Here is a 25,319-nt window from a genome sequence, read left to right on the forward strand (position 1 = left end):
AAAGGTTTGATTTTGAAGCCACACTGGGACTAAATTAAGGGTTTGTTCTCAAGAAGATGTCTTTATGGAAAACTAAGGAGGGAGGAAAGGGGAGGAGAACACAGCATAAAGCTCCAGAATTTTCCTGGTAGATTTAATGACCACCAGAAATATGGTTTTCCAGGAAAGGAACTTGCAGTCTGCCGAGGAAGCTGGTTCAAACGGTGGCTTAGTGAGAGCTTCCAGGACAAAATTTAGGTCACAAGGAGGAATTGTATCTTTACTGGATGGCCTCAGTAGAAAGGTGCTTTTGAGGAATGCCTTACATAACATGTGAGAAACTAAGGAGCATTCCTGAAAATTACAGTGAAAAGAGGAACTATCCACCAATTGTACCTTGGTGACCTATAAGAAAACAAGCATGAGTAGTCTGGAAAGAGTACAGTGGAAATATACCAAGGGCATCCATGGATATGAAAATTTAAGTTATTATGAAAGACTAAAATATCTGAACTTGTACAGTGTCTCTTACAGATATCTAAAAGGATATATTATTCAGGTATATAGGGCATTTAGAGACAGCTACCTCTGGGAATGTCTGGGGTTATCAAAAAGTACTAGAAAATCATCAGACAACTTAGGCAGAAGATTCTATAGGAATGAGAAGTGTACTAACTGGTTGTCAGACAGAGTAGCTGATGCATGGAACAGACTACCTAATTACATTAAAGCAAGTACTAGTTTAGATATTTTTAAGAACAGCCTGGGCACTTATTATGGGAAAAAGAAGTTATGTCTTACCATAACGTTCCATCTGTATTGTTGATCCTCGTTCAGTCATTACGCATGGTTATCGGTTCCGACCTTGGAACAGAGCCGGCCATTTTCCAAGCTCACATCAGCTTCAAACTCTCAATCTAAACTCTTACCCATAACCCCCCTCTCCCTGTTACCTCAGATGGAGTTTGCAAGTCAAAAGTAGGTAGAGGCTACCTCTGGTCACATAACCTAAGAGAACCGGATGGTGAGATCCACTAGAAGCCACAGGAGGGGGAAGGAGGGAGGGTCGTAATGACTGAATGAGGATCAACAATACAGATGGAACATTATGGTAAGACATAACTTCTTTATCTGATATTGTTAATCCTCGTTCATTCCTTACGCATGGGACAGAGTCCCCAGCTACCTCTATTCCTGGGAGGCTCTTATGGAAGGACATTCCTGAGCACCATAGAACCGAAAGATGCTCTTCCCCTGGAGGCCATATCCAATTTGTAATGATTGACGAAGGTATGAGGCGTAGCCCAAGTTGCAGCTGCACAGATGTCATGTAAAGAAGCTCTGGGATGGAAGGCAGCAGAAGTTGCCACCGACCTTGTTGAATGAGCTTTCATGGTAGTAGGCAACGAGATATTACTTTGTGTATAAATGAAGGTCACACAGTCCTTCAACCATCTAGCTAATGTGACCTTAGCAACAGCAGATCCTAATCTAGGTCCAGAAAAAGCCAAAAATAACTGGTCAGATTTACGAAAGGGCCTAGTCCTGTTTAAGTAAAAACAAATTTGCCTGTGGATATCTAGGGTATGTAGGCAATACTCTCCTCTGTTTGAATGATTGAGAAAGAAAACTGACAATTCAATGGCTTGATTAATGGACATTTCAGAGATCACTTTAGGAAGAAAAGATGGATTAGTTCTCAGAGACACTCTATCTCTATGAAAAATCAAGTAAGGACTCTTGATACATAGAGCTTGAAGCTCAGAAATACGTCTGGCAGAAGTAATGGTGACCAAAAACGTTTTCCATGACAAATACTTGAGGTTCCAAGAAGAGGCAGGTTCAAAAGGTGGCATTGTCAGAGCTTGTAGAACTAATGATAAATCCCATGGTTGAATAGGTTCTCTAAAAGGTGGCTTCAGATAATTCACACCTTTTATGAAGGTCTTGCACAACTTGTGGGACATAAGAGAGGAATCTTGTACACCCTCATGAAAATTAGAAATTGCAGCCAAATGAACTCTAATGGTAGAGGCCGAAAGACCAGACTGAAAAAGGTTGGCCAGATAGTCTAGTATTATCGACACTGGTGCTGAGAAGGGATTTACTTGTTAATCTTTCAGTCAACAGGCAAATCTTTTCCACTTGCTCAGATAAGTAATTCTAGTGGAAGGCTTATGAGATGCAATGAGAATATCATGTACTTGTAAAGAAAGATCATTCTGCCTGGCAAACAAGGGAATTGGAGTAGCCAAGCCGTAAGCTTCAGGCTGTTCAAGTTGGGATGAATCAGGTTCGGTGGATGCGAGATCAACTCTGGGGTTGGATGGAGAATCCATGGTCGATCTAGAAGGCAAGGCCAAAGGAAGGGGAACCAAATCTGTCGAGGCCAATATGGTGCTATGAGGATCACCTTGCTCTTCAACCGACGGGCTTTCTTCAGAAAATGGGGAATGAGGGGAAAGGGTGGAAATGCATAAAGAAGACCCGAGGGACAATCATGGACTAGACCATCCCTGGGTGACTGTCCCGGAGGGGGAATCAGGGCAAAGTAGTTGCTGCATTTGTAGTTGGTCGGGGATGCAAAGAGGTCGGAGCAAGGACAGCCCCAGTGGTGGAAGATCTCCGCGGCTATCAAGGGATTCAGGGACCACTCGTGAGGTTGAAGAATGCACCTGCTGATTCTGTCTGCTATCACGTTGGATCTCTTGGGAATGTGCATTGCTAGAAGAAAACGGTTGGTAGCCATCACCCACTGCCATATTCTCATGGCGTCTCAACAAAGGGGGTAAAATTTGGTTCCACCTTGCTTGTTGAGGTACCAGACCACCGCCATGTTGTCTGATTGAATGGCAATTGTCCCAGACAGCAGCAGGGGATGGAATACTTGCAACGTCAGAAGCACCGCCCTCAGTTCTAAAACGTTTATATGCAGATGGGCCTCCAGTTCGGACCAAGTGCCTTGGACTGTCTGTCCCTGACATAGCCCCCCACCCCATCAGGGAGGCATCCGTGGTCACTGTGGCCTTGGGTCGCTGGGGGGAGAAACCATTAGGTTGTGTGTCATCCACCAATTTAAATCCTGTTTGCACCTGTGGGTTACTCGAATCATGGCTGAAAGAGGATGCTGAAAAGGATACCACTGGGTAAGCAATAGCCATTGTAGAAGTCTCATGTGAAACCTAGCCAGGGGAACAATGGTGATGGAGGCTGCCATGGAACTCAACAGCTGTAGAACCGAGTGAGCCGTGGATTTTTCCCTTGAAAGGATTGGAATCAGTTGTTGCTTTATCCTCAGAATTCTGTGCTCTGGAATAGCAGCTCTGCAGTTTTTTGTGTCCAAGATAACCCCTATGAATTCTGTCGACTGAGATGGGGTGGATTGGATTTTTGCCAGTTTATGGTTATGCCTAGCCTTTGAGCAGCGAGGAGAGAGTATGCCAGGGCTTTTTCCAGTAGATGTCTGGTGGGGGGGGGGGGGGGGATGAGCCAGTCATCTAGGTATGGAAATACCTGGAATCCTTTAAGTCGCAAGTGAGCTGTGACAACTGCCATGCACTTTGTGAACACTCTGGGGGCTGTAGAGAGTCCGAAGGGTAGTACTCTGAACTGGTAGACTGGCTCCTGCACGGAAGCTCAGAAATCATCTTGATGGCCTGTCCACTTTTATGTGGTAGTACGCATCTTGAAGATCTATCGAGCACATCCAATCATCTTTTTCCAAAAGTGGGAGGATAGACTGTATTGTGACCATCCGGAATTTTTGTAATCTCACAAACTTGTACTACCATATAAATGTATGTGTTAGGATCCACTACCCAATGGTTAGGACTGCAGCAATGTGGAATGAAGAACATCTTGTTCGATACACTGAGATCCAAAATTGGTCTCCAGTCCCTGGTTTTCTTTGGCACCAAAAATAGTCTTGAGTAGAATCCGGATCCTATCTGGTCTGGAGGGACTATTTGGATGACTCTCTTTCTTAGCAGCTTTTCTATCTCTAGTGCTGCTTCTTCCCTTTGACTGGGTGGAATGTCGGGAAGGTTTTTTGAAGGGGCAGGACAAAGATTGAAGAGGATATGATAAACTCTGGTTATAATCCTTCGTACCCAAGAATCGGTGGTCATGGTTAGCCAGGCAGAAGGGTACAAAGAGAAACATCCCCCAAACACCTCCAGAGAAAAGGAGTTGGGCCGCTCTTCAGGAGCGCTGGTAGGATTGACCAGGGAAAGAATTCATGGAACCCTGGTTATGTAGATCCCCTCTGCCCACAAAAGGAGAGTCTTCCCTGTGAGTTTCTCGCTCTGCCTCTAGGGTAGAACTCGGCCTGTGTGTCACGGAAAGAACCCTGAGATTTCTTGAACCATATCTTCCTGCTCTTTTGGTTTTGGGAGAAAGCACGTTGAGGGGAAGAATAACGGACACCTACGGCAGAAAGGGTCTTACCGTCCTGTTCACATCTGGCCAGTGTGCTTTTAACTTTGGGCCCAAACAACGAGGAGGCCTCAATGGGAGCATTAAGAAAGGAAGCCTTAAAGGGTTCCGTGAAATTGCACAAGCGCATCCAGGCATGTTGTCTCAAGACCGCAGCTGAACCCGCTGCTCTACCTGCTCCTTCTGATGCGAGAGATATCAGTCGCATAGAGGAGTTAGATATTGACTCAATGGTGGCCAGCTGAGAAGCCACTTTGTCACAGACCTCATCAGACACGGCACCAGCCAAGGTTTCAGAGAGCTCAGAAATCAGATCCCTTTGAAGCCTGGTAAAGTGTGCCATATAATTCAGGGACCTGATAGTAAAGGTCGCTGAAGCAAAGGTGCACTTCCCTATCCTGTCTAGGGCCTGGAACTCTTTGTTATGTGGATGGACAGTCTGGCTTTCTTCTTCTGCCAGATCCTTTTTTGTTGCGTCCGCCACCACCAAAGCATCCACAGGAAGACCTTTGGACCAATGGGGATCCAAAGCAGGAGGGGACAAAATCTTATCTGGCCTCTGGGGAATAGCTTCAACAGTATCAGGAGCCTTCCAAGCATGCTGCACGATGAGCCGGACAAGTTCATCGGCAGGTGGAGTAACCCAAGAGGTAGGGGGCCGGGCGCGAAAGGCCTGCAGGAGCACAGATTCCTCAGAGGTTGGATTAGAGGACTGCCAGTCACCTCTCTGTTTCAGGATTTCGAGGATATCACCAAAGGATACCTCAGAGGGTGACCGGGGGATCCTTCCCCCTCATCAAAATCTGTGTCTTCAGTGAGGGACTCCTCTAGGGAGTCCAAGTGCTTCCTCTTACACGAACATTTCCGGTGGACATCCTCAGTGGGAGAAGCTGGAGAGGACAGCGGAAAAGGGGATTCCTGTGGGAATATGTCCTGAGGCCCTTGCACTCTGTCTGCTAGGTGAAACTTGTGAAACCAGTGTACCAGAGGAGGGCGGAGGTATAGACAGTCCAGTATCGCCAGCAGCGGCGAAAGCCTTCTCCATCAGTTGGAAGGTTGGTCCACCTGAAGAAGACTGCATGTCTAGGACAGGGGTCACCCCTCCCCTAAATGGCTCAGCCTGCCGACCCAGAGTCCCTGATCCACAAGACGCAACACATCATGTTTGGAAAGACTTCTAGTGGACCTCATGGAGACTGAGGGGGAAACAGGCCTGTCCACAGAAGAGGCAAATTCGGTGCCCATCTCACACGTCCGCACCAAGGACAACGGTGCCGAGAGAGACTGGACTACGAGTGTCTTCTGTACCGAAGTCAATGGTGCCAAGGTCATAGTCTGCACTGACACAGGGATCGGTGCCGAAGTGGTTGTCGGTACCGAAGCTGGAACCGACAAAACTGGAGTCAACAATAAAGGCGTTGGTTCCGAGGAAGATCTCAGAGCAGACGAGGTCAAGGTCGGTGCCGATACAGTGGTAATAGTCTGAACCGAGAAGCCCCTCGGTGTCGATATAGTGAATGCTGCACGGGAAGACGGAGGTGAGATCACTAATGGAGCCAAAGGCCTCGGTGCCAAAGGTCTAGGCACCGAAAGCACTGGGGCTGACTGAGTGAGCTCCGGAGCCGAAACTTTAGCCTTTTTAGGTTTTGGTTGATGAGAGTCCCCAGCCAGGGACGAAGGCAAAGATTTAGCCTAAGTAGGAATATCCAAGATTTTCTTATGGACTCTAGGAGGGGTTGAGGCCTCTGACCCAGAAATAGCCTCTGAAAAGGGAGATTTAAGAAGTCCCTTCAGTAACAGCTTGTTTTTCCTTTCCAACAAGGTTCTATTCGAAAAGTTCTCACAAATAGTACAGGGAGTGTAAACAGACAAATGGGATGCCCCCAAACAATAAACACACAAAGAGTGTGCATCAGAAGTAGGTAGTTTGTGTCCACAATCAGAACACCGCTTAAACCCTGGACTACCTTTCTTATCTGCCACGACAGCAAATTAATTAATAGAAAAGGTACCAGCAATGGTACAAGAGAATAACCAAAGGTATGAGAAAAGGGAAAGGATTACCAATGATGGTAAAGAGAGAATACCTTGCGGTAAAAATGGTAAAGAAAAGAGCAGAAAAACCTCAAGAAATGATATACTCTAGATGCGATAGGGTAAGAGACAATGAAATATAAACTTTTCTGACAGAAAAGTAATCTGAAAGACTATTAAACAACAAATAACTGTACTTAGCTCAAGAGAAGTAGCTTGACACGACCAAATGGCAATGCGGCAAACGACATCTGGAGACATGGTCTGAAACTATTTACTAGAACATCCCATAAAGACAAAGGATATATACAGAGGAACTAGGAGATGTGGTTCTTGTGCTTACTGTTCATATATTTTAAATGTCGATTGGGTGGAGACCGGGACACCTAAGAGGAAAGTATATTTGAAGAGAGGCTCATGTAGTTCCAAACAGCTAGTCTATCTTTCTGTCTGTCAGAACTGTCAGCTGTTTTACGTTGGGAAAACTGAGAGAGCTCTGCGCAGATGGATATATGAACATCTTTACCCTATTAGAAGTGAGGATGAAAACAATGCTCTTTATAAACATTTCAGGAATAATAACTCCTGTAAAACCTTCCACTTTGGTATTTTGGAGAGCCTAGGTAATGACCACAGGGGAGGTGACTGGAAAAATAGGTTGGAAATGGAAGAGTTAAAGTGGCAAATAAGACTGAACTCCACCCATTTTCCAGGTATAAACGAAATATGTAGTATTATGCCTGTTTTTAAATACCATTCATTCAAGTTGTAAAATACTTTTTATATTATGCTTTTTAATAGTGTTTTTTCATACAATGTTTACATTAATGCACATTTTTTTTGTAAAAGTTTTTAACTAATGGCTTAGTAAAGTTTATATTAAATATATTAGGTAGTATTTTAAATAGTAAAGTATAGATGTTTAAAAGGGTACTTTTAAGCGGATGAACTGTGAACAGTAGAAATGTTTCTTTAAATAATGAGAGGGACGTATTTTCATTGATTGGCAATTATTCAATCTGCTGTAAGATATAAAAGCACTACTGGTTTTGTCATTTAAAATGTTTCTGATGAAGTCTTCAATCTGTTGTAAGATATAAAAGCACTACTGGTTTTGTCATTTAAAATGTTTCTGATGAAGTCTTGTTACTTTAGACAAAAGCACGCTCAAATAAATTTACTTTTAAGGCACCTATTAGTGTTCATCTACAGTTTATTTACAGCTAATTTTAGCTACTTTATACTGCTACACTCGAGCGTTCCTTTGGAACTGTATTTTTTTGTTCAAGTTGGTTGGTAGCAGTTCCTGTGTTTTCTTTTTACAAGTGGTTTGTGTTTGTGGAACTGACTCGAGTGGTACTACAATTGGTAGTGCCTTTGAAAATCATTAAGTATGGCAGATTCGGTCAGAAATGGGGGAAATAGTTTGTCTCCCTTCTCTCTGGAAGAGAATGAAGTGAGGACACCTATAGAAAACATTAATGGAAGAGTTACACTAGCACCACTTACTAGTGTTATTGCAACTCTGACAAACAAGGTTTCAGAGCTGCAAACAGCTGTCGAGCATTTACAGGGGCCGGGTGGCTCAGCAAGGAGGGCTGAGACTATGCCGACATCAGCGTTGGACGGAGGTTGCTCCAGGAAAGATGGTACTTCAGTACGAGACTTGGGGGCACGCAAGAAGCTTACTCAAAGCTTCTCTAGTTGACTCAACACACAGGATTCCATTCCTTGTGGTCAGGGGCAGAAAGACACTACTTGCAACCTAAGGAGGTCGTCACTGAGTGAATCGTTGCAAACAGACTTTTTTCCATCTAGCCCTACAGCACCAGGAACACAAATCCATGAGAGCAATATTAACAGCTTGTTAAGGGACTTGGAAAAGAAATTGGGGAAGGTACATAACCTTCAATGTGACAATGGGTTTTTGAAGGAAAGCATAAAGAATAAAAGTGTACCTAAGGGGTTAAGGGTCTTTCGTTTTCCAAATGAGTTACTTGAAGATGACCCGGAATGTACTGAACTAATACAAATGTTCGATAGACACGGTATAGAACTCATGGAGTTCATAATTAGAATTAATAATAAAAAAATAGAAACATTGGTTGATGAAGTGGAAAATTTAAATGAAAAAGTTTTAAATGATGTGCAGTTTGAAGAAATTGGTTACAAGTATGACAATATGTTTATTAGGATTGAACAGCAAGTTAATGACAATGTTAAAAGGAAACATTGGAAGTTATATAGGGATGCATGTGAATATAAAGATAGGAATGCATACCCATTTCCTAGATCATATTTCAAAGGTAGCGAAGTGAATAATGGTGAAGTATTTCATGCCTCTAATACACATGTAAGTGAGGTTGTTGAAAACTACGACCAGGAATACCCAGCACTCAGGAGATCTGAGAGGCTACAAAATAAACAAAATGTACCTAAAGGGAAACATTTTTTAGAACAAGGGGGAAACAAGGGAGGATCTTACCAGAAGTGGAGAAATGGCAGTCATTATTAGTTGAGCTTGAGGTTCCAGACGAAGAGATAATTAACTCTTTTGATGGGTTACTACTGAGCTATAAAGGGTTTAATATATATAATTATGCTAGATTAGAAATCAATAAAGACCATTTCTCTTTACTGAAAAAAGGTATCAAGTTTGTTCCTAGTTGTAAAGGGGATATTTCCAACATCATCACGGATTTTAAGCTATAAAGTTAAACCTGAGCTTTTTGTTTAAGGATACTGCTGTAGTACCCAAACCTGTGAATTTTAAGCAAAAAAGTTGTTTTAACCCCCCCTTTACACCGTATAATTTCTACCTTTGAAAAAGTATGTACACAGGGTATTTATGAAATGTACCACAACTCCAAACATAAACATTATAACCTCACTTATGAGGAGAATCAACTCCTAAAGGAACTTCGTGGGAACACCAATTTGAGATTCATGAAACCAGATAAAGGGGGTGGGATGGCTATTGTGGATAGGATGGATTACATCAACAGAATTTATAGCATGTTACAAGATGATGACAAGTATGAGATTTCTTCTATTAATGAAATAAATGTAGCTCAAAAGAAGATTCAGTTAGTTCTGGAAGACTCACTATTCCAGGGTGCAATTAATGAAGACATTTTTCAATTCTAGTACAATGAACATCCTAGAATAGCCATCATGTTTGGTATTCCAAAAACCCACAAAAATATTACTGACCCCCCCCCCCCATACAGACTGATTATAAGTTCAGAGAACAGCATGACTTACCCAATGGGTATTTTTGTAGAAAGAATGGTCCGGGGGAACCTAAAGAACATAGATTATATATTACAAGACTCATGGGACTTCCTAGGTAAAATTAGGGAAGAATACTACCATGAAGAAATGTTTTTTCTACTATTGATGTAGTTGACCTATTTACTTCTATCCCCCACAGTGTGGGCTTGAACCTATTCCATGAAGCTTTATTGGACTTTTGCAACTTGAGTAACACTTTACTTAATTTTGTAATGGTCCTTATGGAAATTATTTTAAAGAATCATTTCTTTATATTTGAGGGGGAATATTACAAACAGACTAAAGGGGTTGCCATGGGTATTAGCTGTGCACCCCTTTTTGCGAACCTCGTTATGTACTCCTGGGAGAAACTTTATATATTCCAAAGTAAATTCGTAGGTAAATGGTGGACGTACCTCCGGTTTTTAGACAACATTTTTATTTTATGGAGGGGGGAAGAAGCAGTAAATGAATTTTTGACTTATATCAATACCGTTACTGATTATTTCAAATTTACTGGTACCTACGATAACAAATCTATAAATTATTTGGATGTAACCATTTCTGTTGACCCTATTAGGGCATGTTTTATGTCGAGAATATATAGGAAACCTACATTCTCGAATGATTACCTGGAATACAACAGCTGTCACCCAGAACATACCAAGAAAAATACTGTAAAGGGCCAAATGGTCAGGATAGCAAGAATGTGCTCTTCTGAAGAGACTTGTAAGAACAAGATAGCTTACTTAGTTCATCTTTTTATGGAAAGAGGTTACCCAACTTCTCTGTTACACTCTATTAGTGAAGGAGTTTTAAATGAATGGGGTAAGAAATATGACCCCTATTGGGGAAACCTATTGAGAGTTCAAAAAATGAAGTTGAACAAATTGGGGACAGTAATAAACAAAATTACACACAATCTATGGTACTGACTTATGGTTCCCAGATGAAAGACAGCCAACAAATAGGAGAAATTGGGTGATGTTTAAGGGTGAAGAAAGTGTAATGGATGTTGTGGGGAAAAAACATTGTTTTGTGTTCAAAACTAGTAACAACCTTAAATATTTACTAGAACATCCCATAAAGACAAATGATATATACAGAGGAACTAGGAGATGCGGTTCTTGTGCTTACTGTTCATATATTTTAAATGTCAATTGGGTGGAGATAGGGGCACCTAAGAGGAAAGTATATTTGAAGAGAGGCTCGTGTGGTTCTAAACAGCTAGTCTATCTTTCTGTCTGTCAGAACTGTCAGCAGTTTTACGTAGGGAAAACTGAGAGAGCTCTGCGCAGATGGATATATGAACATCTTTACTCTATTAGACGTGAGGACGAAAACAATGCTCTTTATAAACATTTCAGGAATAATAACTCCTGTAAAACCTTCCACTTTGGTATTTTGGAGAACCTAGGTAATGACCACAGGGGAAGTGATTGGAAAAATAGGTTGGAAAGGGAAGAGTTAAAGTGGCAAATAAGACTGAACTCCAACCATTTTCCAGGTATAAATGAAACATGTAGTATTATGCCTGTTTTAAAATACCATTCATTCAAGTTGTAAAATATTTATATATTATGCTTTTTAATAATGTTTTTTCATACGTTTACATTAATGCACAATTTTTTGTAAAAGTTTTTAACTAATGGCTTAGTAAAGTTTATATTAAATATATTAGGTAGTATTTTAAATAGTAAAGTATAGATGTTTAAAAGGGTACTTTTAAATGGATGAACTGTGAACAGTAGAAATGTTTCTTTAAATAATGAGAGGGAAGTATTTTCATTGATTGGCAATTATTCAATCTGTTGTAAGATATAAAAGCACTACTGGTTTTGTCATTTAAATGTTTCTGATGAAGTCTTGTTACTTTAGACGAAAGCGCGCTCAAATAAATTTACTTTTAAGGCACCTATTAGTGTTCATCTACAGTTTATTTACAGCTAATTTTAGCTACTTTATACTGCTACATTCGAGCATTCCTTTGGAACTGTATTTTTTTTTTTGTTCAAGTTAATAGAAAAGGTACCAGCAATGGTACAAGAGAATAACCGAAGGTATGAGAAAAGGGAAAGGATTACCAATGATGGTAAAGAGAGAATACCTTGCGGTAAAAATGGTAAAGAAAAGAGCATAAAAACTTGAAGAAATGATGTACTCTAGATGTGATAGGGTAAGAGACAATGAAATATAAACTTTTCTGACAGAAAAGTAATCTGAAAGACTATTAAACAACAAATAACTGTACTTAGCTCAAGAGAAGTAGCTTGACACGACCAAATGGCAATGCGGCAAACGACATCTGAGGTAACAGGGAGGGGGGGGTTATAGGTAAGAGTTTAGCTTGAGAGTTTGAAGCTGACGCGAGCTTGGAAAATGGCCGGCTCGGTTCCGAGGTCGGAACCGATATCCATGCGTAAGGAATGAACGAGGATTAACAATATCAGATTAAGTGTTTTGGTATATTGGCAAGCTAGAAGGGCATTAATGCCTGTGATTGAAATATTTGTATGTATGTATGATCGAAAAACCTGTACCAGAATCAAACAGAAAGGCAAGAAATCATAGACTGTCTGCTACAGATGCAGAAAAGAGGTCAACAGTCTAAGGGCAGGCCCAAGAAATGAATCTCATCCACTTGCTGTAGTAAATCTTCTGAGTGGAGGCTTTTTGAGAAGCTGAGATTATTCTGATCACCTCTTGATGGAGAGTCATCTTTTGCCATCAGTGGAACTGCAGAAACCAAATGGTTAACTTCAGGCTGTGAAGGTCCAAGTAAGACTCCCAGAAGGCATGGCAGATTCAATCCAGTAGCCAAGGGGATGCCTTCAAATTAGACCTTAGAAGAAAAAACAAAATTTGTCTGGGTCAGCAGGAGGCTATGAAGATAACCGTTGTCTTGTACCTGCTGAAGTTCTGCAGAATGTGGACATAAGGGGAACGGAATGAGCACATCCATTGGTGGAAATCCTGGATGAAGGAGGGAGGCAAAGTAACTGCTGCATTTGGTGTTCTGAAGGAAGGCAAACAAACTGCAGTACGGTGTGCCTCCACTACTGAAAATGTAGTTGGCTGTTGCAGGATTTCAGTACCACTCATAAATGTGTGTTGCAATAGGAAATTAGTGTAAGGCCATTGCCCACTGCCATACCCTCACAGCTTCCAGACAAAGGATAGGATCTGGTTCCCCCTTGCTTGTTCATATACCAAACTACTGTCATATTGTCTGCTTGGGTGGCTATCATGCACTAAGGGAGGAGGTCCTGAAGTTCCTACAACACTGGGAGGACTGCCCTCAACTCCAAGACATTTATTTGAAAGTTGGTCTTTGTCTGTCTACAAACCTTCGATCACCATCCTTTCAAAATGCCCCCATCCCCCCAGTCAAGGGAGGATACACCCATGGTCACTGTCACTACTGGAGACATGGTCTGAAACTGTCTGCCCGTGAGAATTAAAGCAGAATGTAGCCATCACAAAATATATTTCATGCATGATCATAACTGCCTTGGGCAGAGGAAGAAGATGTTGAGATCACTAGCTGTGAAAATTCTGATGTGAAAGCGGAAAAATTCCACTATCAAGACTGATGATGTCATCAACCCTAGAACCCAGAGGATTAAGGCCACTTTAGATGGGGGCTTAATAAAAGGATGAACACAGACTGGAGGGTCTGAATTCTGCCTTGGAGAAGAAAAATAACTGAGCGTGTGATATCTAAATGGCAGCCCAGGAACACCAGCTTCTGCGAAGGCGACATGTTTGACTTGGGAGTGTTCACAGAGATGCTTGGGAATTGGCAAAGACAGAAGATAATCCTTGGTTTGCAAAAAAAGACTCCTTTAAGGGGACATCCAGAAGCCACTCATCCAAGTAAGAGAAAATCTTTTGTCCCTGAAGTTGTAAATAAGCTACTACTATGGTCATACATCTGGTGAACATCATGAGGACGGTGTGGAGGCCAAATGGTAGCAGTCTGAATTGATAATGACTGGCCCCTATTCTGATGTACAATAATTTCCTGGACTCTTTCGCTATTTTCATGTAAAGGTTAGCATTTTGGAGATCTACCAGGCACATCCATTTGTTCTTTCTGAGGAAGGGGAAGATTAACTACACTATGACCATCCTGAATACAGTCTTTTTGACAAATGTGCTTAAAAGGCTGAGGTCCAGAAATGGCACAAGATCCCTGGGCTTCTGTGGAACCAAAAAGACTTCCAAATTAAATCCTGGCCCTTTTTGATATAGAGGGAACTATTTGCTGGCTCTTTTTGCCAGCGCAGATGAAATCTCATTTAATGCAGCCTTTACCTGGCTGGGTGGACCTTCTGGCAGTGCTGATGGGCGAGGAGGGGGTTTCCAAAAATGGAATATAGTAGCCTCTGTGTAATACTTTTCTAACCCCGCTGTCTCATGAAATAGTGAACTATGAGTCTGGGAAGAATGAGAGATGTCCCACGACTGGCTCCAAAGTGAAGCAGTCAGGCAGATCTTCAGGTGCTACTGAGGTCTCTTGTAGGGGAATGGCCCATGATACCTTAAGTACAGAAGATGGAGCAAACAAGTCACTAGGATGCTTCTTAGGAACCATATCTTTGGATTTAGAAGGCTTCTCCAAAGCCTTCTTTGACTTGTTTCTCTCCAGATCCAGCAAGAAAGAAACCCTTAACTATCAACTTATTTCTAATCTCCACCAAAATCCTGACTACAAACGCAGCACAAATTTTAGAGTTTAACAAATGAGGCACTTCTTAACATATCACACACAAGTCATGGAGATCTTGTAGTGGTATCTTGAGGGAACATTTTGTAAACATTTTGAAACTAAACTGTTTCTCCATGAATAACATTTATGACAATGGATTATAATATTCCTAAAAATAACTATCCAACTAGAAAACTTTCTATAACAGTTATACTTCTATGACAAACGAACTAGTAGAATAACCGCATACTATCTAGAAACTTTCCATATCTTTAAGAGACATATTGTAACACCAGAGGGAAGAAAAAATGGCTTGAAGTTAGAATAAGGAAAAGAATTAAAAGACTTTCAACACTGCAAACAATGTAATAGGAACTGGATTTGCATGTTTTATACTTACTTAACTATCTAAGACACAAAAAGCAGTTATTAAAAAAGTAGAAGTGGAATACTTGGCTGTCACTTGTCTATTCATGAGGATCTGGGATAATCAGGGTGAGCAGGACATTATGGGAAGGCAAATTCTTAAAGGAGGTTGAGGCTGGAGCACTAAAACAGCTGAGTCAGATCAGACAAGTGGCTGGAAGACCCATATGTCAGATCGGATGGACTGAATCAATAGGATGCAGCATTATTTCTATGGACAGGTTTGATAATCTGCCCATTATATAAATATGTTTTTATATACAAAGACAATTGAATCAACATTTCCAGAGAATCCCTTATTTGGGCTCACAAATTTCTGATTTAATGTACCCAGAAAAGAAAAACTTCCTAGTAGAGATAATGAGGAAATTGAGGAAGAACTCTACATCTCTGAACCTTGAGGAGAAGAATATAACAGCCTCATGTAAAAAATTTAATCAGAAATAAGTTTTGGGAAGATGTTTACTTCATTTAAACATGTTTGAACCTTTTGAGATGTCTTCAAAGATTCTCATCTCAGAGCCCCACCCTTAAACCTTTGTTAGACTCAGGAAAGTACCAGTCCAGATACTTGGTTCCTTGCCATTTTAGTGTAGTCTCTAACTACATTAAAATATCCCCAGTGATGATTCTGTAGTTAAAGAAGGAATAAAAACATCTGAAACTGGACCGTGTGATAACACTGAAGATGCAGAACGAGAATGTGTTGGTGCTATACTAGGTTCTTAAATAACAGAAACAATCTTATAAGGTATCAAAGATTGTAATATATGTATTAGTAAAGGGGCCACATGTGAATCAGCCTAAGTAAGGTGGCACCAAGGTTGGTGAGAACTTTGGTACTACAGAAAATGACCATCTCCCTGCAGGAATTTAAAAACCAGTACCCACCTCAGAAACAGAGGCAGGTTTTTAGCTTTTCACTTCCTTGGGAGCTTCCTTTGTGAATTCCCTCTGCCAAGGCTGAAAATGTTCTCTTCTTCTACCCTTTCTAACTCAAGATTCTCTACAAATAAGAGTGAGGCTAAACATACCAAAGTGACGAAAATTCTAAAAGATTTGGAAAACAAAAGTGGCTGTGGCCTACCACAATTAAATTTTTGATAAATTTGAAGACTTCATTGAAAATGTGTCACAGAAAGTAGAGCATGAGTCATTGAGCATGTGCCACTTTGCAATTGATACTACCCCAGAGCTAATGTAGGATGTAAAGACTTAAGATTATGAGAAAAAAGAAAAAAAAAAAAAAACAGAAAAAATTACTTAACAATGCTACGCTTATACAGGGTTGCCTTGCATAACCTTAGGATTCCATGTACTGCGGGCACAGGACCAGCCTACATCAAAAGAAGGAATACAAGATTGCCATCTGAAAAGCTAAGCAAGGACAGCTGAGTGGGATGAAATGCTAAATGTTATGATGTGCTCTTATGGTGATTCACCTCAAATAAAACCTGAAATGCATCTTATCAATGCTGTTAAGACTGCTGACAGGGGACCCCCCCCCCAACTGGTCTGCATTAGTTATTTAAAAACTATAAAGCCCATCAAAACATAATGACTAATTCAAGAACTGAAACAAACAGTCAAAGACATGTTCAAATACACTCACTCTGGAGCAGTAAAACAAACTGTTTTCTAATGCCTCTGTGAATCTCACCATTCCGGCATACAATACTATAAGGGATATATATTCTATCACAGAAGGGCTAACTGCTATGTAAATCTGGCCAAGTAAAGTTAGACATGAAATCTTACTGCCCAACTGTAAGCCCATGGCATACATCAATGGACAAAGATTATTTCCCTTTTCAGAATGGCAAAAAACAGAGTGAATTCAGGCTATAATTCAGTCAGTAACAATCTCAGAACACACGCTGCATTGAATAACTACATAAACAAGTGAAGGAGTATCTGCCTTAATTTCTGTGTAGTGGAATTCAGACACTGCAGACAACAAGCTCATGTGTAATGAGTGTGGTTTTCAGTAACAAGCTTTCGTTATAATGAGGATGCACTGTTCTTTTTACTGGCTTCATAGATAAAAAGACAATAACTAAAACAGCAACATTTAAGAAACCAGATAAAACAAGAGGCTTACCTTCCAAATTCTCTATTTTTTCAATGTTGTTTAAAGCCAAATTTAGGTATTCAAGCTTCTTTAATTTGCCAACATTTTCTGTAAAAAGTAAAATAAATAATAAAACATCCACTGAATTTAACATACGTCTGCAAAAGTAAATATGGTACTTACCACTAAAAATAAAAAGTTAACTCGTTATAATAAATTATAAAACTGCATTTTGTCAAAAAGTGTGAAAAATGCACTCTGCTTAGAGGTTATTGATGACTGGGTGTCACTTTCCTGAGATGCAGCAACCTCAAAATAGATTATGTGCACAAAACGGGTTTAGACAGCAAAACCTTCTGTATGGGGATGGAGAGACTTTTGATTGCTTCTTTCTTTCAGAGGTGTACTTCATATAAAATGTCCCATGCATTGATATCTAAATATCCTTTACCCTCAAAATTAAGAAAGAAAAACATACTAATAGCAGTGCAGTCTTTACCTGCTGGGACTCACTAATTCGTTTACAAATAATTTGGCAGATGTCTTCTCTGCCATTCTGCCTGGAAGGAGGTACAGTGTTATATGAATCAACTAATATCTAGTAAAGTGATAGGTTTTGTGGTGGTAAAGATACTCCGATAGTTCTCTCGAGAAATTCTCCCAATGAAAAGTAGCAATACTAAACAGCAGTATCAATTTAAATACAGAAATAAATTACATTATTTCAAACACTACACTAAATGTTATACTTGTACAGGTTGACTTTTATGCCTCCCTACATGCTTCACTGTCAAAGCAATAAAAACATGAGGTAAGTTCTGCTGAGGAGAAAGTAAAATCTGAATATTGATGAACTAAGATATTCAAAAACTACAGTGTACCCAGTCTAAGGCACACATAATTTCTGCTAACCACAAATTAATGCATTTTATTCACACGTACCCACAGCACATGACCAAAACAATTTCCTGGTAGCATAATAACTGTATGCACATCTTCAGTCAGAAACATCACTCCTTTCTACTAGTCAAGTTCCATGTGTTGGGACTCCCAGCTCATTTAAGATGCCACTTCTATGAAACACAAATTAAACTGCATTCAACCATACCGCTTCAACTATCCATATTTTCACAGACTGTTCAGATTTTTGCCTCATATTTTTGGTCTGTTCCTCATAAAATTTGTGGTTTTCTAACAAGTCACAAAGGATTGTAGTCACTACATAATGACATACATTTTAGTTTCAGACATCATATCCTTCAGAAAATGCATGCTAACACAAATCCTATTATCCTAGCAACTTAAGTTTATAAGAGAAATATTCAAAATGGTTTACTATGACAATGCTGAAACTGTCTTGGTCGACCGGCACATGGTCGAAAGGCAGTTTCCCAGGTGGGCAGAACGTCGTCCCAAAATCGATAGACTTACACTACAGCGAACGGGTAGTATAGGTCAATCATTTTGGTTCGACATTGTGCAGGGGGTCACGCTTCAGTGAGGAACAGGGAATTAGCCCATTTCCTCACTGTAGTGCGATCTTGGAGTTGGTATATTTAATGTGCTGGGGGTGTGGAAGCACGGGGGGGAAATAGTAGAAGTAACGCACCGTTGACTGTAGAGTTCAACGGTATGTTAATGTGCATAGCAGGAAGTGAGTGACGTCACCTCCTGCTATGTCAATTACATCAAAACATGGTGGTTGATGTATTCAGTTTTGCTTTGGGTTACAATTCGAAATTTCATATTCAGCACTTCGGGTTGACCTTTGTTATTGGTGGACTAAAGCTGATTCGAAATTTCAATAGTAAACCACTCAAAACATGTCCTTATTTTTGAACCTTTGCCCCTCCATTATCTTAGGCTTTGTCCAGATGTCTTGCACTAAGAGGTTGAAAGGTATGCACTTGACATCTTTGTGTCAAATTACTTTCTAAACCTTACTCTCCCAAACATGGCAACTGTTATACAGTCATCTCCCTTACTCTTGAACATAATAAGAAGTTATGTACACCTACCATAACGTTCCATGTTAGTTGTCTTCTTCTCGCCTTCTTTCTTGCTGGTTGGGTTCGGAGCCGATCCTCAACTGTCCGACTTGGCCATCTTCAAAAGCTCGAGAGCTGCTTACTGGCTCGAGGCCCCCCTATATCCCAAGATGCCTGGCGCTAGATACCCAGATCTCGTTTGGTAACCTAACTACAGACATAATAATAACAATTATAACAATACAGTAAATTTAGCAAGATACAGGAACCTACTGGAGAGACTGACAGTCAGAAGTAATAGCCAGAGAAGACTCAGCCAGTGATCAACAAACCTAAGGAACTCTTCTCAGTCTACTAGGATAGGGGGATGGAGGGTGGGACGCAAGAAAGAAGGCGAGAAGAAGACAACTAACATGGAATGTTATGGTAGGTACATAACTTCTTAATGTTAAGTTGTCTATCTCGCCTTCATTCTTGCTGGTTGGGACAGCATTCCTAGCGCCTCAATCCTGGGTGGCTCATCAGAACAGACTCTTCAGAACAGTGGAACCAAAATCAGCTCTGCTTCTGGAAGCTACATCCAGCTTATAATGTGAAATGAAGGTATGTGGATTAGCCCATGTAGCTGCCGCACAAATAGCTTCCATTGGCAATCTGGCCTGAAAAGCCACAGAAGTAGCTAGAGCTCTGGTGGAGTGACCTTTGGGTTTAGCAGGAAGCTCTTTATTTCTTAACCGATATATAAAAGTAATAGTAGAAGTCAACCACCGAGATAAGGTGACTTTTGACACCGGTATGTCTTGTTTTCCCTCTGCGTAAGACAGGAACAACTGGTCTGATTTTCTGATTTGCTTGGTTCTATGCAAGTAAAAGCATAATTGTCTATGGACGTCCAGCTGATGTAACTTGTATTCTGCCTTGTTGGAATAATTTGGAAAGAACACAGGTAGTTCAATGGACTGATTCAAATTAAAATCAGAAGTAACCTTTGGAAGAAAGGAAGGGTTAGTCCGAAGAGAAACTCTATCATTGTGAAAAACTAGGTAAGGAGGACGAACACAAAAAGCCTGAAGTTCAGAAACTCTTCTGGCCGACGTAACTGCGACCAGAAGAAGGGTTTTCCAAGAAAGAAACTTCAAGGAACAGGAAGCTGCTGGTTCAAAGGGGGGCAGTATCAGGGAAGCTAAAATCAAAATCAGATCCCACGGAGGTGGGGGATCTCTTACTGGGGGCCTGAGCAGAGTGGTCCCTTTAAGAAAGGCTTTACAAAGCTTATGGGACATGATGCTGGAATCAGATAGGCCCATATGAAAGTCTGAAATTGCAGCTAGCTGAACTCTAATCATGGCAGAAGAGGATCCTGTTCGAAAAAGTTCTGCTAGAAATTCTAAAATATGGTGCACAGGGGCTGAAAAGGGATCTATATTCCTAGTCTCTGCCCATAAGGAAAAACGTTTCCACTTGCTAGCATAAGTTTTCCTAGTGGTCAACTTATGCGAGGATAAGATGATTTCACGCACAGAATGGGAGATGTTGGGAAGCCTGGCTAAGGTCGGAAGTGGAGAAACCAAGCAGTGAGCTGGAGAGATTGAAGAGATTGATGCAGCCCACCTGATTGATGGATCAGGAGTTCTGGAATTGGGTCCAGGGTCCAGGGCTGCTCCAGAAGGTGATGATGCAGGAAAAGGAACCAAATTTGTCAAGGCCAGTAAGGGGCAATGAGAATCATCTTGCATCCCAATGTGGTAGCTTTCTGAATTAGTTTGGGAATCAGGGGAAATGGAGGGAATGTATAAAGAAGTCCCTGGGGCAAATCCTGAACTAGAGCGTCTCTGGGGAGGTGTCCGGGGAGAGGAAGGAGAGAGAAGAAACTGTCGCACTTGCTGTTGAAGGGGTGGCAAAAAGGTCGCAGCAAGGCTGACCCCATTTGTGGAAGATTTTGTCCGCCACAGTCTGATTGAGAGGCCACTCGTGAGGCATAAAAATTGCTCTGCTCAGCCTGTCTGCTATAACGCTGGACTTCCCAGGGATGTGCGCTGCTATCAGAAACCATTGGGAAGAGATCGCCCACTGCCAAAGTCTGAGTGCTTCTCGACATAAGGGGTATGACTTGGTTCCACCCTGCTTGTTGATGTACCATACCACTGACATATTGTCTGTTTGAATTACAATGGTCCTGGTGGGAAGAGAGTTCTGAAGAGCTTGCAATGCTAAAAGCACGGCTCTCATCTCCAAGACATTGATATGCAGATGGTACTTGTGAGGCTGCCAGGTGCCTTGGACTGTTCTGCCCTGAAAATGCCCCCCCACCCGATCAGGGAGGCATCCGTGGTCACCGTAACTACTGGAGGAGGAAGAACGAATGGTCTGCCCTGGTGTAATGATGGGGAAACCATCCACCAAACAAGTTGGTTTTTGCATGACTGTGTGATCATTATCATGTGAGACATTGGGAATTGCTGGAAGGACCATTGTGTGAACAACATCCACTGTAGAATCCTCATGTGAAAACGTGCAAGGGGGACTAGTATTATAGCCACTACCATGAGACCCAATGTTTTTAGGACAAATCTGGCCTGAATCTTTTTGCAACCTAATAAGACCTGCACATGTCATCGAATGGCTAACACTCTGTCTGCTGGGAGAGTTGCTGACATGTCCTTTGTGTTTAAATTTGCACCTATAAAGGTGATAGATTGACAAGGCGACAATGCAGACTTTTCAAAATTTATTGTGATGCCTAGAGTGGCGCACGTTTGGATGGTGTAGTCTCTGGCTAGCAGCAGGTGATGCCTGGTGGCTGCAGTAAGGAGCCAGTCATCTAAATATGGAAACACCTGGAATCCTTGCCATCTCAAGTGAGTGGTGACTACTGACAAACATTTGGTGAACACCCTGGGGGCTGTGGTGAGACCAAAGGGCAGTGCTCTGAACTGATAATGACTGGCTCCCAGCCGGAAGCGGAGGAATCTTCTGGAGCGCCTCTGCATTTTGATATGGTAGTACTCGTCCTGAAGATCTATGGAGCACATCCAATTGTCCTGACCCAGAAAGGGTAAAATGGACTGTAGCATGACCATCCAGAACTTCGTTCTTTGAACAGACCTGTTTAGTCTGCTGAGATCCAGAATGGGTCTCCAGTCCCCTGTCTTTTTTGGTACCAAAAAGAACCTTGAGTAAGTTTCGGATCCTTGTTGGTCTGCTGGGACTGACTGGATGGCTCTTTTTCTTAGCAGTTTTGAAATTTCTTGAACTGCTTGATCCCTTAGATTGGGTGGAACATCTGGAAGGGATTTGTTGGAAAAGAGTGGAGTGCAAAAGAAGGGGATTTTGTAGCCTTCGGATAGGATAGAAAGCACCCATTCGTCTTGTGTTATACTTTGCCAGGCTTTTGGGTACAGCGATAATCTTCCCCCGACTGCCTCCGAAGGTGGACAGTCGGGCAGCACTTCAGGGATGCTGGAAGGGCTTGTCAGAGAAGGATTCTCTTTGGCCCTGATTTTGGGGACCCCCCCCCTGCCCCTAGGGCAGTGTCTATTATTGTTCCCTCCTCTGCCCCTGGAGGGGAACTCTCCACATGTGTCAGGCACGGCTCCCTGGGATTTCTGGAACCACATCTTCCCACTCTTCTGACCCTTGGGATACGGTCTTGAAGGAGTGGAAAAACGGACTCCAATGGCAGAGAGAGTCTTGCCTTCCTGCTCACACCTGGTAAGGGTATCCTTCACCTGTGGTCCAAACAGAGCAGAACCATCAAAGGGGGTGTAGGTGAAAGACGTCTTGAAGGGTTCCGCAAAGTTGCATAACCGCATCCAAGCGTGTCTCCTCAAAGCCACACCTGTGCCTGCAGCCCTACTCGCTCCATCGGCTGCATAAGAGATGAGCCGCTTGGAGGAGTTTACTACAGAATTTACAGTCGCCAGCTGGGAGGCAATCTTAGCCTCAAGCCCCTGCAGCTGATGGATCTTGAAATATCTCCTAGCTCTTTAAGGAGATCCCTTTGAAGGTGGGTAAAATGGCACAAATAGTTCAGGGACCTCATGGAAAAGGTCGCTGAGTAAAACATCCGCTTCCCATATCTGTCCATCATCCTAGATTCCTTATTAGGGGGATGGACAGACAAAGAAGTTTCAGCCAACTCCTTTTTAGTGGCCGCTGCTACCACCATGGCATCCATGGGAACACACTTGGTCAGAAATTGCTTGTCTTGAGGTGCAGTGATGAATTTTGTGGGCCTACGGGGAGTTGGTTCCATTGAGTTTGGAGCTGACCACGCGTTTCGAGCCACCACCGACATCAGTGGATCGAAAGGCGGAGACACCCAGGAGGTGGAGGGTTGAGAACCAAACGCGTCCAGGAATAACGACTCATCCTCGGAAGGGTTAAGGGTAGTCCAGTTCCCCCTCTGCCTAAGGATTTCAAGGATGTCTGAGAAGGAGACATCCTCAGAGGGGGATCTCGGGGACCCTTCCGACTCCTCCAAGTCAGTATCTGAAGTGACAGACTCAGGGGAGTCAACATGCTTCCTCTTGCATTTCCTCTTTCAAGGAGGCTCCTATGAATGAATGGGGGAGGCCTCGGAAGAGGAAGATACACCCAATGGGGTGCCCTGGAGCGCTTGTTCCCACACTTGGGGTCTGGAGGAGGGGCAGAGGCAGGAGCAGGCACCATGGGGGGAGGAGCCGATGAGGCTGACCGTGAGGCTGACTCAGATGCCAGCACACTCCTCATGACCTCGAAGGCGCCCCTTCCCGATACCAGAAAAGGCTACGGCTCCGAAGAGACCGGAATCCTTCCCGGCACTGAGAGAGACGGCTCCGAAGCTGATGTAGGTGCTGAACTCACCTGCACCGAGGCTCCGAGAGGGAGAACAGGGTCGGACAAGGGTCCGATGCCACTCGCTCCCTCGGAGCCGACGAGGGAGTCCCGGCACCCAGATCCCTCCAAGGATGGCACCATGGAAGAGATCGGAGCCAACGACGGAACTGAAAGGGGAGGTATCGGTGCCGATGGACCCACGGTTCCAGCCACAGCATTCTCCAGCTCCGAACTCAAGGGATGAGTCGAAGGAGGAACTGTTGGAGAAACAGGTAGAGCCGAGCCCTGATGAGGGGGGCTGGATAGCATTATTGCCAGGGCCTGCGACTTTAAAAGCCTGCTCACCACTCTCTCCAAATCATGGTCAGATAACCTAGACGACCGAAAAGAGTGGGACCGATGACTACACTCAGATTGCAGTAAGGGTGACCCTGGAGCCGAGTGTATTGACTCCAAGGATGGTGACCTGGAGCGTTTTTGACTCCCTGACGGTTCCGATGGAAGAGTCAGGGCCGACTGAGAGATAGGTACTTCGGCTCCGGTCGGAGCCAAAGTGGACGTAGAGATAGGTGCTTCGGTTCCAGCCGGAACAGAAGTTGAAGCAGAAGCCATACTCGGCGACGGCTCCGAGCTGGGAGCCGACGGCTTCGATGGCCTAGAAGGTTTCACTGACTGAGTCTTGGCCGGTGATCCTTCAGGTTTAAGCAAACCCCTAAGGATAAGCTTATTCCTACGCTCCTGCAGGACTCTTGGACTAAAGGCGTGACACACCGAATAAGTGTCCTGCAGGTGTAGGGAGCCCAAGCAGTAAACACAAGAAGTGTGACCATCTGTCAGAGACATTTTCTGACAGCATGAGTCACACTTCTTGAATCCCGACACTTTTGTGTCTTTAGACATTCCTGTGAAGGAAAAACAAATACAAAGAACAAGTATAAAGGAGAGTAGGTAACTGGAAAAAATATACACAAACCACACAAGTTACCACACCCTAACAGCACACACACACTATTAATATAAGACCTACAACTACCACAATTTCTAATGAACTTTGTCTACCTTAAAAAATAAAACAATGATAAGCCTCTAACTAAAACTGCTTACTTTGAAAAGGTAAACGGGAGTGGGGAGGGAGAGGAAAACTCTCTAAGAAGAAAACAAGTTTTTAAGGGGGGGACACCAACAAACTACCATAGAACCTACAGCTAAGCTATGACAATAAGCATATATTCAATAAAGTACAAAAAAGTCCTAAATATAGAGAATACAGAGAAAAAAATACGACCTGAGCCAGTAAAGGCAACCTCGTAGCAGAAGCGGCAAACGAGATCTGGGTATCTAGCACCAGGCATCATGGGATATAGGGGGGCCTCGAGCCAGTAAGCAGTATCGAGCTTTTGAAGATGGCAGAGTCGGAGCCGAGGATCGGCTCCAAACCCAACCAGCAAGAATGAAGGTGAGATAGACAACTTAACATTAAGTTTTCCAGTTGACTGCTGTATAATGAAGGACCTTTCTGAACAAAGCGCAAGTTACAGTTAACAGATTAAGTGCTAGTAAAGGGTGGCAAGAACTTTTTAGTGTG

At 42.5% G+C, this 25,319-nt stretch overlaps 1 protein-coding gene across 1 annotated transcript in view; it reads right to left on the minus strand.

The window, feature by feature from the left end:
* DNAAF11 (dynein axonemal assembly factor 11) overlaps positions 1 to 25,319 on the minus strand; it is a 1,372,540-nt gene that overhangs the window by 995,961 nt on the left and 351,260 nt on the right. Inside the window, exon 3 of the mRNA XM_044067052.1 lies at positions 16,959 to 17,036. Coding sequence (XP_043922987.1) covers positions 16,959 to 17,036 — 78 coding nt within the window. The remainder of the gene's footprint in view (positions 1 to 16,958; positions 17,037 to 25,319) is intronic.

The sequence above is a fragment of the Protopterus annectens genome, chromosome 3.part1 (genome assembly GCF_019279795.1).
Source record: "Protopterus annectens isolate FY-2018-M chromosome 3.part1, PAN1.0, whole genome shotgun sequence".
NCBI lineage: Eukaryota > Metazoa > Chordata > Ceratodontiformes > Protopteridae > Protopterus > Protopterus annectens.